At 40.9% G+C, this 17,445-nt stretch overlaps 1 protein-coding gene across 1 annotated transcript in view; it reads left to right on the top strand.

Annotated features, from left to right (window-relative positions):
- Window positions 1–11,010, top strand: part of MREG (melanoregulin) — an 85,434-nt gene extending 74,424 nt beyond the window's left edge. Inside the window, exons 3-5 of the mRNA XM_007959830.1 lie at window positions 8,446–8,536; window positions 9,747–9,910; window positions 10,876–11,010. Of these exons, the coding sequence (XP_007958021.1) occupies window positions 8,446–8,536; window positions 9,747–9,910; window positions 10,876–11,010 (390 nt within the window). The remainder of the gene's footprint in view (window positions 1–8,445; window positions 8,537–9,746; window positions 9,911–10,875) is intronic.
- Window positions 11,011–17,445: the final 6,435 nt, after the last annotated feature.

Here is a 17,445-nt window from a genome sequence, read left to right on the forward strand (position 1 = left end):
TGATCTATGGCATGAAGAAGATGATTTCCTGAACATGAGCATCTCTCTCCAAATATGTTTTTTCACCATCTAGGACAGAAGACAAGGTCCTACCAATGCTTGGTGTTCAGATGGTGAATATATTTTGGCTCAAAAGTGTTATTTTGAATCAAAAGTTACCTTTGTACCAATAGATCCAGCCAGAAATGTTCAACTTTTTAAGTAAGGGAGCAGAATGGTTAAGCCAATAGTAGTTAGATCCTTTTTTCTGGATCTTTGGAAGATATGAGCTGGTAAGATAGAAGCCATCTCCTCTCTCCTATTGTAACAACAGTCTTGTCAGAGTAAGAAACTTCTCTGATGGACAGACTTCAGGGAATGCACCATAAAGTGAGTCCTGCACACAGACAAGGACTGCTGTTGTATCTATGCATTGCCTAAGGCACTCTAGGGACAGAAAGATTGGGATCCAGGAAGAGCCATTAACTCTACATCCATATGCATAAGCAATATGCATCTCCAGAGATACAAATCCATATGTTGAGTGAAGTTTCTCCAGGGCCTAGAGATGGAAAAATGTGAGACTAATATTTTATACAGTTTCTATATTTTCCTTTTTGTTTATGTACTCAGTGAAGGGGCTTTGTAACATACATCTTTTAGATGCAAAGATCAGACAAAGATCTCCAGTTGTCTAAAGTGAAATGTAATTAGCTCAGATAACAGAGCGTTTTGAAGTTGGACTGGTTTCAGACAAGATACCATCCAGAGGCCCAGGATGTCCTTAGGCACCATCTCTCTGTGATTCTTTCAAATTTGTTGTCTTCTGAGTGTTACCTTTTCATTGGGCTGGCTCTTCTAAGGGTGGTAAAAGTGATGGGGTAATTCCAGACTTTCCACCTTCACAACATGTTAGCCAGAGGAAGAGAGAACAGCATTCCTGGTTGCTGCTAGAAGCCCTGTAGGATTTCATTGCATTTCCTTGGCTTGAGTTGGGATATGTGCCCATTCCTGAACCAGTGGGATTTGTGGATTGATTTAGTCATTGAGTCTCAAACCTATTTCCCTTTCAAGGGATTCCAATTTTAATTTCATGGGTCTTGGGGGTGGATCCCTTGAACTGGTATATTCAAACGTTCCCTAGATGATTCTAATATACAGTTAAAGTTGAATTTATTGGTTTAAACCACTCAGGGTCTACTCTTAGAGTTGAGATTGTGAGAGGAACTGTCCTCCAGAGGAAAATCTGTGTGCACTTGGCTGATTGATGGGAGAAGGGGACGATAGATGTGGGAGAAGCAAACATCAAACACCTGCTTATGGCACACATGCTTATTACTCCCCCATTGCCCACCTCCTTCCTTTCTTCCTTGCTAGAAGAACCCAGCTTGTGTTCGAGGCAGCAAGATACCAGCCCTAGTGATGGAGCTGATTGACCCAAACTACTGCTGACAATTTGTTTCCCCACTTGTCCAGCCTCCCCTGCAATTAGAGGGAGAGAGCAGAGGGAGAGCTAAAATTACTCTTTGTTCATGGCAGGAGTACAAAGGATGTTTAAAGTCCATAGGTGAGGAGCTGGAGTGTAAACCTGTTGCCTGGAGTTATGCAGGTAGCCCCAGGGAGGGGTTGGGGAAGAAGTGGAAGAAAAGAGTGAGAAGGCAAACTTAGTTTTCAGTTTATACCCTTCTGTCCTTCAATTCCTATTTCCGGTGATTATATTATTTTTGTAATTAAAAATACATTGGTCTCTATTGAAGTGGTTCTTGAGAGTTTCAGATTATTTAAATGATATGTAACCAATTGTCAGAATACATTTCTATGAGTGTATAAATCATCTTTAAACAAGAAATAAAAGGTGCCTTTTTACTGTCTCATTTATTTCAGTATAGATGTATTATCTATAATATAATACAGATAAGAATTGAATGTTGTTTTAACTTTGTGCGTAATACAAAGGAAGGCTCCCGGAGCTTCAGGGGTTGAGGTCAAGGCCAGCTCATGAGGCTGGAAGGCTGGAGTAGAACCAGCTGTTGATGGGTGCAGGTGGCTGAGTTTTGTTCTTCCCTTTCTTCTTGTTGCTCAGCCTACTCACCTAACAGATCTAATCTGATTTCGCCAATAACTAGAGAGATGAAAACCTCAAAAAATTCAGCTTCAAACATCTTCAGTTATTCAATTTCAGTCACATGTGTCTCAGTTTACTTGGTTCCCAGGTATTTCATGAAATCAACTCTGTACTATTTCTTTACACTTTTGCTAATTCACACATTGTTAAAGGTTAGGGACACAGCACCCCTTTGACTACAATGTATTATTTCAAAAATTATGGGAAAGCAAACAAAAGATTATTTTAGAAAATAAGGGTTCAACTTTTGATGCTTATAGAATTGAAGTTCAAGTCACTTTTGAAGAATACATAACTACTCTTTAAATGATATTTAAAATGATTTGTCTCAAGGCTAAAGAATAAATCACTACAATTTAAAGATTGCAGAAGGACATAAGAAAAAGACTTCTTTATTGCCAAGGTTAGGTGAGTTAGCATCTTTAGTCATGTTGTCGTTAGGTGCTGTTGAGGTCTGGACTCAGTGACCCCATGTACCTCAGACTGGGACTCGCCTGGTCCTGCGTCATCTCCACAGTTGTTGCTGCAGCCACTGTGCCAGTCCATCTCATTGAGGCTCTTCTTCTTTTTTGCTGACCCTCTACTTTACCAAGCATGATGTCCTTCTCCAGGGACTGGTCCGTCCTGATAACTTATCCAAAGTATGTGAGACCGAGCCTCACCATTCTCACTTCTAAGGAGCAATCTGGCTGTACTTCTTCCATGACAGACTTGTTTGTTCTTATGGCAATCCATTGTATAGTCAGTATTCTTCATCAGCACCATAATTCAGAGGCACCAATTCTTCTCCGATCTTCCTCATTCATTGTCCAACTTTTGGATGCATATGAGGTGATTGAAAATACCATGGCTGGGGTCGTGTGCACATTAATCCTCAAAGTGACATCTTTATGTTAAGGCTTTAAAGAGGTTTGTGTGTGTGTGTGTGTGTGTGTGTTTCTTTCCAGCAGATTTGCCCAATTGCAATATGTTGTTTGATTTCTTGACTGCTGCTTCCATGGGTGTTGACTGTGGATCCAAGTAAAATGTAATCCTTGACAACTTTTAATCTTTTCTCTGTTTATCATGATATTTCTTATTGGTCCAGTTGTGAGGATTTTTGTTTTCTTTATAGTTAGGTCTATACTGAAGGTTGTAGTCTTTGATCTTCATCAGTAAGTGCTTCAAGTCCTTTTCACTTTCAGCAAGTACAGTTGTGTCATCTGCACATCACAAGTCATAAATGAGTCTTCCTTCACTCCCGATGCTATGTTCTTCTCCATATAGTCCAGCTTCTTGTATTATTTGGTCAGCATACAAACGGAATAAGTATGGTGAAAGGATATAACCCTGATGTAGACCTTTCCTGATTTTAAACAACGTAATATCCCCTTGTTCTGTTTGAACAACTGCCTCTTGGTCTATGTACAGGTTCCTCATGGGCACAATTAAGTGTCCTAGAATTCTCATCCTTTGCAATGTTATCCATTATTTGTTCTGGTCCACACGGTTGAATGTCTTTACATAGTCAATAAAACATAGATAAACATCTTTCTCGTATTCTCTGCTTTCAGCCAAGATCCATTTCACATCAGCAATGATAATTCTCATTCCACATCTTCTTCTGAATCTAACTTGCATTTCTGGCTGTTACCTGTCAATGTAGTACTGCAGCCATTTTTTCAAATTATCCTCACTAAAATTTTACTTGCGTGTGATGTTAATGCTACTGTTTATTGATATCTGCATTCTGTTGGATCACCTTTCTTTGGAATGGGTACAAATACGGATCTCTTCTAGTTGGTTGGTCAGTAGCTGTCTTCCAAATTTCTTGGCATAGAGGAGTGTGCACTTTCAGCGTTGTATCTGTTTGTTAAAACATGTTAGTTGGTATTCTTTCAATTCCTGGAGCCTTGTTTTTCACCAATGCCTTCAGTATAGCTTCGACTTCTTTCTTCAGTTCCATCAATTCTTGATCATATGCTACCTCCTGACATGGTTGAACGTCAACTAGTTCTTTTTGATACAGTGACTTTGTATTCCTTCCATCTCTTTTGATGCTTCCTCCGTTGTTCAATACCTGGTCCATGGAATCCTTCAATATTTCACCTTGAGGCTGGAAGATTTTCTTCGGTTCTTTCAGCTTGAGATTTGCTGAGCATGTTCTTCCCTTTCAGTTTCCTAACTCTAGGTCTTTGCACATTTCGTTGTAATACTCTACTTTATCTTTTTGAGCTGCTCTTTGAAATCTTCTGTTCAGCTCATTTACTTCATAATTTCTGCTGTTTGTTTTAGCTATGCTACATCCAAGAGCAAGTTTCATAGTCTCTTCTGACATCCTTTTTTTTTTTTCCTTCCTGTCTTTTTAATGAACTTTTGCTTTCTTCACTTATGATCCCCTTGATATCATCCCACAAATTGTCTGATTTGGTCATTAGAGTTCAAGGCCTCAAATCTTTTCCTGAGGTGGTTTCTAAATTCAGGTAATGCTACAAAATATGTTCCAGTTTTATTTCTTTCATTGAGAAATAATTGGAACAGATTTTGTGACATCACCATTTCTCATTTGCTACATTTATATTCTTTGGGATCATATGTTTAAAAGGAATTCAGATTTCCCTTTTACTATTTACTTTTCTCAAAGGCTAATTCCTAGTTAAAACTCTACCCAAGCTTCTAAGCTTTATATATCCATGGTATGGATATATAAATTACGTAGTTCACTAATCATAGAAAAGCACCTACAGTGTTCAAGTCAGTCCACCAGGCACTGCAGGGAGTGGTGGGAGTCCAAAGATGCATCAGCGATGGATCTATCTTTAGTGGATTTTTAAATCTCATGTTGATTATTACTTATATGTTGCTTCTGCAACAAACCTTTTATCAGAGTAACAAATATTGAAACTTAATGAATTTATAGAACCTTCAAAGTTGATGTTGAAAAATTCTGAAGCCTGGATGACCCCATGGTGAATGAGTATCTGAAAAGTAGCGAACTGACTACATTTAGTTGAGAAAACAAAGGGTGAGGCCTCAGCCTACATGTTGTTGTTGTTATGTGTTGTCGAGTCGGCCCCGACTCATAGCGACCCCTCCTTGGGTTCCCGAGGCAGTATCACAATGGAAGTAGATTGTCCAACCTTCCTTCTGAGGAGTGGCTGGTGGGTTTGAACCGTCTGCCTTCTGGTTAGCAGTCAAGTGCCTCAGCCTACACAGTGAAACGAAAAATTAGGAGAAACCTTTAATCACAAGCTAATGAAGCCATCTAGTGGTTGTTTCATAATTTAAGTTTGGACTATCTAAGGCAACTTGGATTGATTGTGTGGGTCTCTAATCAAGTGCGGCTAAGAGTCTGCCCGCTTTTCATTCATTCCTATAGGCAGGGTCAGTTTCATTGAAGATGAGCTCAGTGATGCTCTAATAATTTATTTATAACCTTCTTTCTACCAAAAGGATTTAAGGCAACTTATAGGAAAATATGGTGAAATAATTTAAACTAGAAGATGAGAAAGAGAAAAAATACGAATAATGACATGAAAGTAGCCCAAAGTGATAGCAATTCAAAAATACTTACTAAATCTTATCTATCTTTCATGAAAGGGCTCTAAATTTTCAGGTAAGAGAAGAAACTGGTCAGTTATAAAATTTACAATGGCTATAAAGACAATTTTCAGAAAAAGTCAAACTGTACTTGATCCTAAGAGCCAAGAACATTTTCTTCTAGGGGGTCCTCATAAGTAGAATCCTTTATGATGTAATATATGACATGGTCAATCCTTATGGTGGAAGTAATTCTGAGTCTTGGAGAATCGTTTGTTAGTTTTGTCTCCTCTGATTTGAGAGGGGGGTGGATGTGAGGCAAGCCAAGATTCAGTCTAAGCACTTACATTAATTCATTTAATCCTCACAATAAGCCTATGATGTTGTTGTTGCCATGTGCTGTTGAATCGATTCACACTCCTAGAAACCCTATAAGACAGAGTAGGACTGCCACATCTTTGTTCCACAGACTGACTCGTGGGTTTGAACCACTGACCTTTCAATTAGCAGTGCCTATGAAGTAGGTGGGAGCTCTGGTAGCAAAGTGCCTAAGGCACTTGACTGCTAATCAGAATGCTCGTGGTTCAAACCCACTAGCCACTCCTCAGAAGGAAGATGGGGCAATCTACTTCCATAGTGATACTGCCTCGGAAACCCAAGGAGTGGTCGCTATGAGTCAGGTCCGACTCAACGGCACATTACAACAACAACAACATGAAGTAGGTAGTGTTGTTATACTCATTTTGCAGATGAGCCAACTGAGACAGAATGAAGTTCAGAATGTGTCCAACATTACACTGCTGATAAATAATGCAGCTGAAATTCAAACCTGGATCTTTTCTAAGATGCTATCCTGCATGGTCAATTAAGTAATTGTAAAGCTGAAAACAATTATTTGAAGCTAACCCCTCAACTTATAGTCTGTGGGGGAATTAGAAAGGTATGTTTTAAAATTATACTAAAGAAGAAGTCAGAGTTGCACATTTTGAGTTGACTTAGTTACCTTTGCTTTCTTCCAGAGTCACAGACTTTAAGCCCCACCCCAATCATCACACTCATGTGAGCGCGCACGCACACGCGCACACACACATCAGCACTGCCTTGTTCAGAAAAGGAGGACCAGGGAGACGTTTCAAATCCATCCCTTCCTGACTTGTAGAGGATGGCTGAAATCCCATGCCATTTTTAATGGCATATCTTCAGACCTAAGGTCTAGAATGCAATCATAACAAAATATACTTTTCTACCTTGTCTTTTCAAAGTGTTATCTATAAACATTTGTGAATGGCAGCTAAACTGATTTCTCTTAGCCAGTCATGAAAGTTGGTTAGCCTTGAGCAAGGCACACCTTGAAAGATGCTTAGTAGGGAAATAACGGCATCACTGAAAAATTTTCAGTTGGAGGAGTCAAAATGTCATATAACTTGAGTCTTAAATTGAGCATTTACAATGTTTTTTAAAACTGTGTATTAGGATAGTTGCACAGTTAATGTTTTGGCTAAGAAAGAGAAAAAAGTATACTTTATAAAATGACTGTGCTATATTGATACCAAAGCCAAACGCACTGCCATTAAGTCAATTCTGACTCATAGTGATACTATAGGACAGAGTAGAACTGCCTCATAGGGTTTCCAAGACTGCAGATCTTTATGGAGGCTGCCTGCTTCATCTTTCTTCACTAGAGTGGCTGGTGGGTTTGAACCACCAACCTTTTGGTTAGTAGCCCAATGCTTTAATCACCACTCCACTAGAGGTCCTTTCTATATTGATAAATCTCCTAAAAAAACACAAATTTCCATGACATTTTAGAGGAATTCTGAGCTCAAGGAAGATTCTAATGTTCATGAAAGATTCAAGTGCCCACATGGGGCCAACGTGATGGCCTACTACCCTTAAGACTAATAAAGAAGTTTTCAGAGTGATAACCTTTTAATAATTCTGCTGAATCCTTGCAAGATTCACCCTAAAAGGTAATATATATGAAAAAGAGAGATGCTGGGATATGGTGAAGGAAACACTGTTGGGAGTCAAGAAACTCTGGGATTCCCAAGTCTATTTTATTCTGATAGGAGCTCTGGTAGCGTAGTGCCTAAGACACTTGACTGCTAACCAGAAGGCTGGCGGTTCAAACCCACCAGGCACTCCTTGGAAGGAAGGCTGGGCAATCTACTTCCATAGTGATAACGCCTCGGCAACCAAGGAGGGGTAGCTATGAGTCAGGTCCAACTTGACCGCACATAACAACAACAACAACAACATTTTATTCTGATAACGAAAGTGTCTTAAATTCTTTGTGTCAGTTTTCTTGTGAACGTTGGAGCCAGACCTGGATTAAATACTAATTTGGATACATATTACTCTATTACTCAGTTAACCTCTTTGGGCTCAGTTTCTCCTTCTATGAAACAGCCTTAATAACCCATGACTTAATCCATGATTTAATTATCCATGCCTTAGTAACCCGACTTAACTGAGTGCTCACTGTGCGCAGGTACTGTGCTTGAACATGCCTGCAATCTTTGTAACAATGTTATAGGAATTTACCATTCTTATTCCTGCTTTCCAGTAGAAGTGGGAAGAATAGATAAGCAGTGGAAGGGATAGAATAAGATAATTGGTGTAAAATGTTGTATCACCTGGTACACAGCAGATTCTCTGGAAATAGGAGCTGTTGGGATTCCTGTTGACTCCACCATGACCCTCCTTTCCCTATTTTAGCCGTGCTTTGAAGAGGAGAACTACATGTTTAGACAACCTGAAGTTCAGGAATAGACATTAAGTTCAAAGAGTACAAATAAAACCTTATTTTTATTTTCTCACAGGAATGGCAAAAACTCAACTATGATATCTATGCCCTGAGGCAGATTCGAAGGGAAGTGAGAAACAGATGGAAATGCATTTTAGAAGCTTTAGGTGAGTCTGAAAGTGATGGTGAAATGGTAAAAATGGTTGTGAATGTTATTCTTCACTTTATCCACCATGATTTTTATAAAAGGAGTATCAGTATAGACTCATTTTAAGGTTACTGTGTACTCATTATTTTCCCAGTCCTGCTTTCCATCTCTCCTTGAGCATAAACATCTGCTATTTCTGTCATCACCAGACCTTGTCTTCAGGACGAGCTCCACCGTGTGTTACTCCATCTGTTCCTCGTATAGGGTAGAGCAGGGCATTGGAGTCGTATGGGCACCACCATTGAATTGATTGGCATCATACATGGATTGAATTAGATGAGGATGATTGGCCAATTAGTAGTACTTATAAGATGAGGCAGATTTGGAAAAATATTGTTTGTAAGAGAGGCAGAAAAACTGCCCTTAGTATTTCAGAAGAACTGAAAGGAAGAAAAGCTTCAACATCGGGAGAATTATTGTGACCATTAGGTAGATATTAGGTATTGTTTTTCTTAATTCAGTCAGAGTTGTGATACATTAAACATGGCCCCCACATCGTAACATAAACCCACTGCCATTGAGTCTATTTCAACCCACAGCAACTCTATTGGATTTCTGAGGCTGTAAATCTTTTTGGAAGTAGATTGTCTCATCTTTCTCCTGCACAGCAACTCTGGTGGGTTTGAACCACTGACCTTCTGGTTAGCACCTTACCCGCTATTCCACCAGAGCTCCTTATATCATAACACAAGCTTGTTTTAATGTTTAAAATATGAATTTATCAATTTTGAGGTAATTATTTAGTTTTGTAAGAGAAAATGACACGTTGGTATCATAACATTTCAAAAGTAGATGCCAAATTGCTAGCTCCTGTTGCTTTACTTGGTGTGGAGTGGGATAGGATGGAGCCTTTACCCACTTTGCTCTTGGGAGTGGAAGGCGGGCTTCAAACATGAACAAAAAGGGTAGCAAGCAGTCAGTGGGTTGGTATCTGAGGCTTAACTGTGTTAAAAAATAAAATTCAGTAAGAAGAACAATTGAAAGAATTTTGATGAAAGACCCATCTGTCCCTCGTCACTCAAGGAGTGATGCCTTTGGCTTCAGATTTCTGATGTAGGCAGAGACTTCACATTGGGGCCCTTCTAATCTCCTTGGTACATGTTGTTGTAGAGGCATCATTTCCTTATGACTACCTTACTTTACAATGAGGGATATTTTGTTTACCTTAGGTTTTCAAAAGGAAGCAGACTCTTTGTTGTCAGTTACTAAACTGAGCACCATCAGTGATTCTAAAAACACAAGGCAAGCCCGAGAAATGCTGTTAAAACTGGCTGAAGAGACGAATATTTTCCCAACAAGTTGGGAGCTGTCAGAAAGATACCTCTTTGTTGTGGTAAGTTGATGCCTTTTTTTATCTGTCTTAATTTTGCTTGACGTTTTTCTCTTTTCTATTTAGCATGTAAGGAGTTCTGGTGGTGTAGTGTCTTAAGGCATTTGACTGCTAACCAGAAGGTTGGTGGTTCAAACCCACCAGCCACTCTGTGGAAGGAAAATGGGGCAATCTACTTTGGTAAAGAGTTACCGCCTTGGCAACCTAGTGGGGGTTGGTCCAAGTTGGAATCAATTCAATGGCAGTGGGTTTGATTTGCTTTTGGTATTTAGCTGTGAAACAACAATGCATTTTATTTCATACACACCTCACACCAGCACCCTCACCACCCCACTGTGAGGTGCCAGATGATGTTGGCATCATATGTATTAGTGGCCAGTGGCCAGTGGCATCAGAATCACCTAGAGGACTTTAAAAATTCTGATTTCTGGATCACATTCAGGCCTACAGCTTGGGTTGTGGCTCAAGAATCTTGTTTATTTTGCTGGTTCTGCTATGTAAGCATAGTGCCTAAGGCACATGACTGCTAACCAGAAGGCTGGTGGTTCAAACCCACCAGCCATTCCTCAGAAGAAAGATTGGGCAATCTACTTCTATGGTGATACCACCTTGGAAACCCAAGGAGGGGTTGCTATGAGTTGGGTCCAACTTGCTGGCACATAACAACAACAACAAAGCTATGTAAGCAGCTTTTTGAACCATGAGTCAAAGAAATTTGAGAAGTATTGTTTCTGTAACCTAAGTTTGAAAAAGATTTGGAAACAACTCTGAAGGTGGTGAGATGTTTCTTGGATAATGTAAATAAGTTATTAAAGTATGTCTCTTAAGTTTGCTGAAAAAATGAATAAATATTTTATTAGCTTATTGTAATTTCTAAGGTGGATTTTGTTGTTAGATTGATTTTCCCATCAACGTGGTGAATCTTAGAGATGTATATGTGTAATTATTATATTTTTTTTTTTTGGCAGGACCGTCTTATTGCTCTTGATGCTGCAGAAGAGTTCTTTAAACTTGCCAGTCAGACTTACCCTAAGAAGCATGGACGCCCGTGCCTGGCAGATGGGCAGAAAGAACTGCACTACCTTCCGTTTCCAAGTCCTTAAAGGAAAGGATCAGAGGCAGAATTGGAATTCTTCCGTGGGACTCAACAGCCGACCACCTGAACAATTGCATGTAGAAGAGAGTGAGCAAGTGGAGGACTTGCTAAGTAAAAAGGATTCTGAATCCTGCAAAACTCTAAGGCTCTGGATAGCCAGTCTTCATAAGGACCTTACTATCTGAAATGTTCAGACTGCATTGAAATACCTGGTGATCTTACACCTAGAGAATTAAAGAGTGGGTCAATGGGATATGTCATCACAGATGCTTAGATTCTAAGACCATACTGCCCCGGTTTTGATTTTGCTTTTGGTTGTACAATAACCTCCTATCATTAATCCTATTAGGAGAATGGGATGTTCTAGTTAATGAAACAATATGATTAATAGAGCTCTCATAGAGTCCAAATGTGGATTATCAATTTCTGAATAATTACCATCCAGTATAGGTTAGCATCATAAGAATACTGGGCACACTGTGCCTTTCTTTGTTTGGCAAGAACCTACAGAACCTTGGATGGTATCATTAGCATCATGTTGAGTTTCAGTTAGGATTATTCAGAAGTTTAGTTGTAGCAGATAACAGAGATGTCTAGGAGTACTGCTCAGAAGTGAGTTCCAAAGAAAATGGCTCCAAACAGAGCTTCTGCAACCACATGTAAAAGTTCCCACCTCAGTTGTGGCACATGTGTCTTGAATTCTCACATTATTGATATCAGGTTCCCTCATTTTTACATGTTGTCCATTCCTGTCTAATCAAACCTTAATATGTTATCTGGGATGGCATCTGTAAGTTGAAACACCTCACCCACCACTTCCCTTTCTTCTGCTAATCTGTTTCCGGCTTATTGGCTGAGAGTTGCACCAGCCACGGTCTTTCCTGCGGCTTGTGGCTACGCAGATGGTGCTGCGCTGAAGAAGGCTGTTGCTGGTCCCCCTCCAGTTATGGAGAGGCTCTCCAACATGGAGCAGTGTTGCAAATGCAGCCTGTTTCTAGACACAGCCTGGGACGTCCAGCTTCAAAAGTGACTTGCATCTTAAGCAAGAAGATTGCCAGCATATCATGGTCTCTTTTATTGAAAAGACTTTGAAGACTTGTAGGATGTATCGGTAGATTACTGTGAACAATGGCTATTGTTATTACTTTGACAGATTTTGCATTACTGACTTCTAGTTTAAAAAGTAGCTTGTATTTCGTCTTCTCAGTAGGTTATGCCTTGAAAATGTCCATATCCTGACTAGCCCTTTGGTAAAATGTAAAATAAATGTTTCAGATATTTTTTAGGAGGAATATGTTTCAGGAAAGTTCTTCCTAGTTTACTAAGTAAGTTAAAAGTTTTATTTTTTTATATTTGGTACTTAATCCCTCTCTCATGTTGTTTACAATTCGCCTGCAGAGATTTTCCCTCATTTCTGTAGACTCTTGCAAGATAAACACCAAACAGTGAAACAAACAAACAAAACATACAATAAAACAAAAAATCTTTGAAAATTGTATTGTTTTAATCTTTGTACTAAGGATTGGTGTTTTGCCCTTCTGCCTTTTTTTATGTCATAGTAAATGAGATTATTTGCATCAATGGAGAATAAGATGTTATCATTGCTTTAATTTTGGTAATGAGTGAATGAGGATAAGAGTGCCTTTATGATTATGAAAACACAGAGGATGATTGGGGATTTGCTCCTAAGAAATTAAAAGGTTTCTATATTTACTTTCCAGTTGGATGTGTATGTGTTATATTTCTGAGAAAAAAAAGAAAGAACATGATATCCTTTCTGTAATCCCTTTAAATTAAAAGGCAGAGAAGCTGAGGCGCAGATGGGCTTAAGGACTTTGCCTCATTCTAAAACCAGTCAAGGGCAGATCTGTAAAGTCCAGTCCTCTATGTGAACACTCCAGTGTATGAAAGAGACTTGAGGAGCACTGAAGTGACCCCTTAAGAAGTCACATCCACAGACGATGTGTGGGAGGTTCAAGCGTTTGCCTACTTGTAGTGTCTCGCTGGTGACTACTGTTGTTGACTTCCCCACGGTTCATCTGTGTGTGCACGATGATTTTAGGTGGTAGGTGGAGGTTTTATATTAGTAGCTATTTTAATGTATACCAGGAAAAGACTTGTAATTATCAATCAAACACCTGCTTTCCTATTTCATGAATATTATTATAACACAGAACAATAAAGTGTTTTTTCTTAATGGGCACCTGGAGAGGCACAGAGGACACATTTACCAAAGTAATGAGGAATGCATTGGTGATGGTACACCAGCATCATTGAGAAGCTCAGAGGTAGCTCTGTGGGCAGAAGCTGGTACAGAAGTGGGCTCACTGACAGCAATGAGGATGCTCCAGTGTCCCTCCAAAATAAAGGTTGAATCATGACATCTTACCCCTCCAATCCCTGAAAAGACTGCAGAACGCCTGGCAGACTTGTTCCTGTTCTGGAGGCAGCATGTCCCTCACCTGGAAATACTACTCTGTCCCATATAACTAGGTGATACGAAACACTGCCAGCTCTGAGTGAGGCCCAGGGTAGAAAAGAGTCCCAAAGCAGGTCCAAACTTTGGCCAGTGGCCTGCCCTTTGGATTATAGGACCCTGCAGACCCTGTGGTATCAAAAATTTCAGTGGTGAGAAAAGATGCCACATGGAATTTAAGGCTAGGCCAGTAGGAGAATGAGGACATAGATACCCAGGGTTCTGAAGGAAAGCCATGCAATTTCCAGGAGGAAATTAAGTCTCATTCAGCAAACAACTTTTTGTGTGCTACTGGACTCTAGAAGAGATGGTAAATAAATGACATTGTGGCCTGAACTATCATATGAGGTGGATTTTCTCAAACTTACCAAGTTAAAAGATTTGATGGGCCTAGCAGAATTTCACTTTTTTTCTTTTTACATTTTGATATATTTAAAATTTTTTAGGATCGTTTTAGTTTTGAAAAATTGAAAGATAGTTCAGAGAGTTCCATATATCCCACACCCAGTGTGGTAGTTAAAGTTGTATGTCAACTTGGTTGGGCCTGGCTGAGTGGCTGGGCAGCTGGTGGTAGTTATTCCCCATGATGAGACTGGCAATCAAGTTCATGGTGGAATCTACCACAAGCAGCTGAGTAGCTGCTTTGGGTATGTAGTTTGCTTCCCATATATAAGAAGCAGCTTTGGGAATGGTCTCTAGCCTATGGCACACTTGGACCCTGCATGTAGCTGTGTCGTTGCTCAGCAGCCTGCTATGCTCTGCTGACCTGGGGACTTAAAATGGACTTAAGTTAATGGCCTGTCGTGAGGTTTGGTAACATCAGGACTGTGCCTTTTTACTTGTCAACATTGGGCTTGTCAGTTTTGGCAGCCAGCAGCTGTCCTAGTGAAGAAAAGCCTCTGGCTCCAGTGGGCCAGGAGCAGGAGGCAGAGCTGAAGCCCAAGGCTGAGGGGCTTTCACCCAGCCCCTAGGGTGGGGTACTTTGAACTTGGACTTAAAGCCTCCAAACTGTAAGAGAATGAACCCCTTCTTGTTAAGGCCATCCCGTTTGTGGTATATTCCTGTCAGAGTGGCACTAGGGAACCAGAACACCCAGTTTCCCCTGTTCCTAACGTCTGTCATAGCTGATGAATCAGTGGAGGCCCTAGGTAGTGTAACTGGTTAAGGTGCCTGTCTGCTGACTGAAAGGTTGGAAGTTCACGTGCACCCTGAGGTGCTGCAGAAGACAAGTCTCCCTTTTTGCTTGTGACAAATCAGCCAGTGAACACCCTGTGGAGCCAGTCTGCTCTGACGTGCATGGGGTCTCCAGGGGTTGGAATCAACTTGCCAGCAACTGGCTGTGAAGCAACATTGATACATTGTTGTTAACCAAAGTCCATACTTCATTCACATTTCCTTACTTTTACCCAATGTTCTTTTTCTGTCCCAGGATCTCATCCAGGAGACCATATTACATTTAGTTGTCTTGACTTCTTAAGTTCCTCTTGGCTATGACAATTTCTCAGACTTTCCTGATTTTGAAAACTTTGGCAGTTTTGAGAAATGAAACCAAAACCAAACCCACTGGTGTCCAGATATTTTGTGGACTGTCCGTCAGTTGGGGTTTGACTGTTTTTCCCATGCTTAGATGGGGCTGTGGGTTTTTGGAGGACCATCAAGGTACAGTGTCATTGTCATCATGTCAAAGGTATGTGCTACCAAACATGCTTTGTCATTGATAACATTAACCTTGGTTCCTTGACCAAGGGAGCGTTTGCTGGGTTTCTCCACTGCAGGTATTCTTCCCCACTCCTTTCCATACAGTGCTACTTGGAAGGAAGCCACTACAGCTAACCACTCTCAAGGGGTGGGTAATTAGCCTCCACCCCTTTAAGGTACATAGATTACCTTACATAGATTATTTGGAATGTGGCAGCCATTCATTTTTAGATGGAAGTTGTCATCTGGGATCAAGCAAGAGCAGGGCTAGAAGACACAAGTAAGTTGCCCAAGCAGGTGGCCCAGACCCGTCACCATCCACTACTTTCATACTGATCAATCTGTCTCTCAGCTCATATCATTGGCTGCCTGTATGGGTGGGCTAGGGGATCCTAGCCTTATACCCTTATAACCAGCTGAGGTTTGGTTCATGAATGAGTCATCATGGTATGACGGTGCAAATCAAAAAATAGATGTCGCCGTTCCAAAGCCTACACTGGGGTGGGGAAATTTTCCCAATGACAAGAGCTTTGGGAAGTTCATCTGCTTATCTCCTTACAGACTCATGGGCAGTGGAGAGTAGCATAGCTATTTGGTTTGAGGCCCTAGAGGAAAAATACAGGGACATGAGGGTGGTTTGGGGAAGAAACATGTGGATGACCTCTGGCAGGGGCCATGTGGAGATCTGGCATGTGAATGTCCATGAGAGAGCATCCATTGCAGAAGTGGCACTAAAGAACCAAGAAGACAGAATGACTTCACTGGCTATAATGTCAACATCTGTCATTGACCACCCCAGTGCCAGCATGGTGGCACATGATTAGAGTGGCCATGGTGGCAGGGAAGAAGGTATACCTGGTTGCTCCTGGTTCCTTCATGCCAAGGGCAGGCAGGGAAAGGGGTCACATTCTTGGCAAGGAAACATGACCCTGACCATCAGGAGGAGGCAGAGCTGCTATTATACAATGGGGGGGGGGGGACACAGAAAAAATGTTTGGCATCCAGGTACCCAGGTAGTTCTTGGTACTCGCTTGTCCAATTTGACGGTGGATGGACAAGTGGAGCAGCCAGTGCCTAAGATGAACATGGTGACTAGTGGCTCAGCCCCGACCAAGCGTGAGGGGGAGGGTCATCCACCATGTAAGGCACCTAAATCAGCAGAGTTGCTAGTCGGGGGTGAGAGGAATCAAGAATGGGGAGTAGAAGAGAGGAACCATGAGTATTATCTGTGGCCTGCACTATCTGCAGCAACGGGGCTGTATGTGTGTTAACCTTCTTCATACATTTTCCTCAGGGAGAGAAACACCCAAATCCTGGAGAAGCTGCTTCCAGAACTTACCATTAAAAGCAAAACAGGGCAACAATCATGGGAGAAAAAAGGGCTGCTTAGGCACCGGGAGACAGCTCAGGAGGCAGGAGGGCATGGAGGGATGGACACAGGAAAGAGGTAATTATCGGGAGGAAGTGGGAGGGGAGCTGTTGCATTGTGGTAAATTGTGGTCAATGTCATGAGACAAAGCGTATGTGAACTGCTTTATGGAAAGTGAATTTGCTCTGTAAATCTTCACCCAAATCAAATTAAAAAAATATATTAATAATTAAAAAAAGCAACACAGTGGGTAGCTGTGGCACATGACATGGTGCACTGCTCAGATGAGCTGCCTTCAGGACTGAAACACTCATTCCCTCAGCGAACGGCAGTATTGGTGTCGACTCTCAGCTGAGTCTCTCTGGCAGTTGCCATCAGCTGATTAGAGTTGCCCTGCCAGCTCCCTGGGGTATCTTTTGACTAGTTGATGCACGGGGTCTGAAAAGCTATCCCAGCTCTAGGGTTGCCCACTGGATTGGCAGAGGCTTTTTGTTGAGACTACATCTTAATAAAACTCCCTCTTCCCCAACCCTTGCCTTCCTCACTCCTCCATAGGTATGGAATGCCAGTCTCCATCTTAGACTCTTTTCCCCATGGTGTACAATCATGACAGTATCTGAATCCCAGTCTAGTACCGAGTCTGCATTTGTAGCTGTCATGTTCATAGCAATTCTACCTTATTTTTAGTGTAAGTAGGCCAGAACATATATCTATTGAAATAGACATTATTTCATTGTGAGTTGTATTCAAAGTATTTATTTGAAATTAGAACATTTTAAATGATTTTAATTTTATGTAGGGTATCATTTGTAAATTAATTTAACCTAAATGATGAAAGGGAGCTCTGGTAGCATAGTGTCTAAGGCATTTGACTGCTAACCAGAAGGCTAGCAGTTCAA

Source organism: Orycteropus afer, unplaced genomic scaffold (assembly GCF_000298275.1).
Source record: "Orycteropus afer afer isolate SDZICR_OR568_19922 unplaced genomic scaffold, OryAfe1.0 scaffold00002, whole genome shotgun sequence".
In the NCBI taxonomy this organism is placed as follows: domain Eukaryota; kingdom Metazoa; phylum Chordata; class Mammalia; order Tubulidentata; family Orycteropodidae; genus Orycteropus; species Orycteropus afer.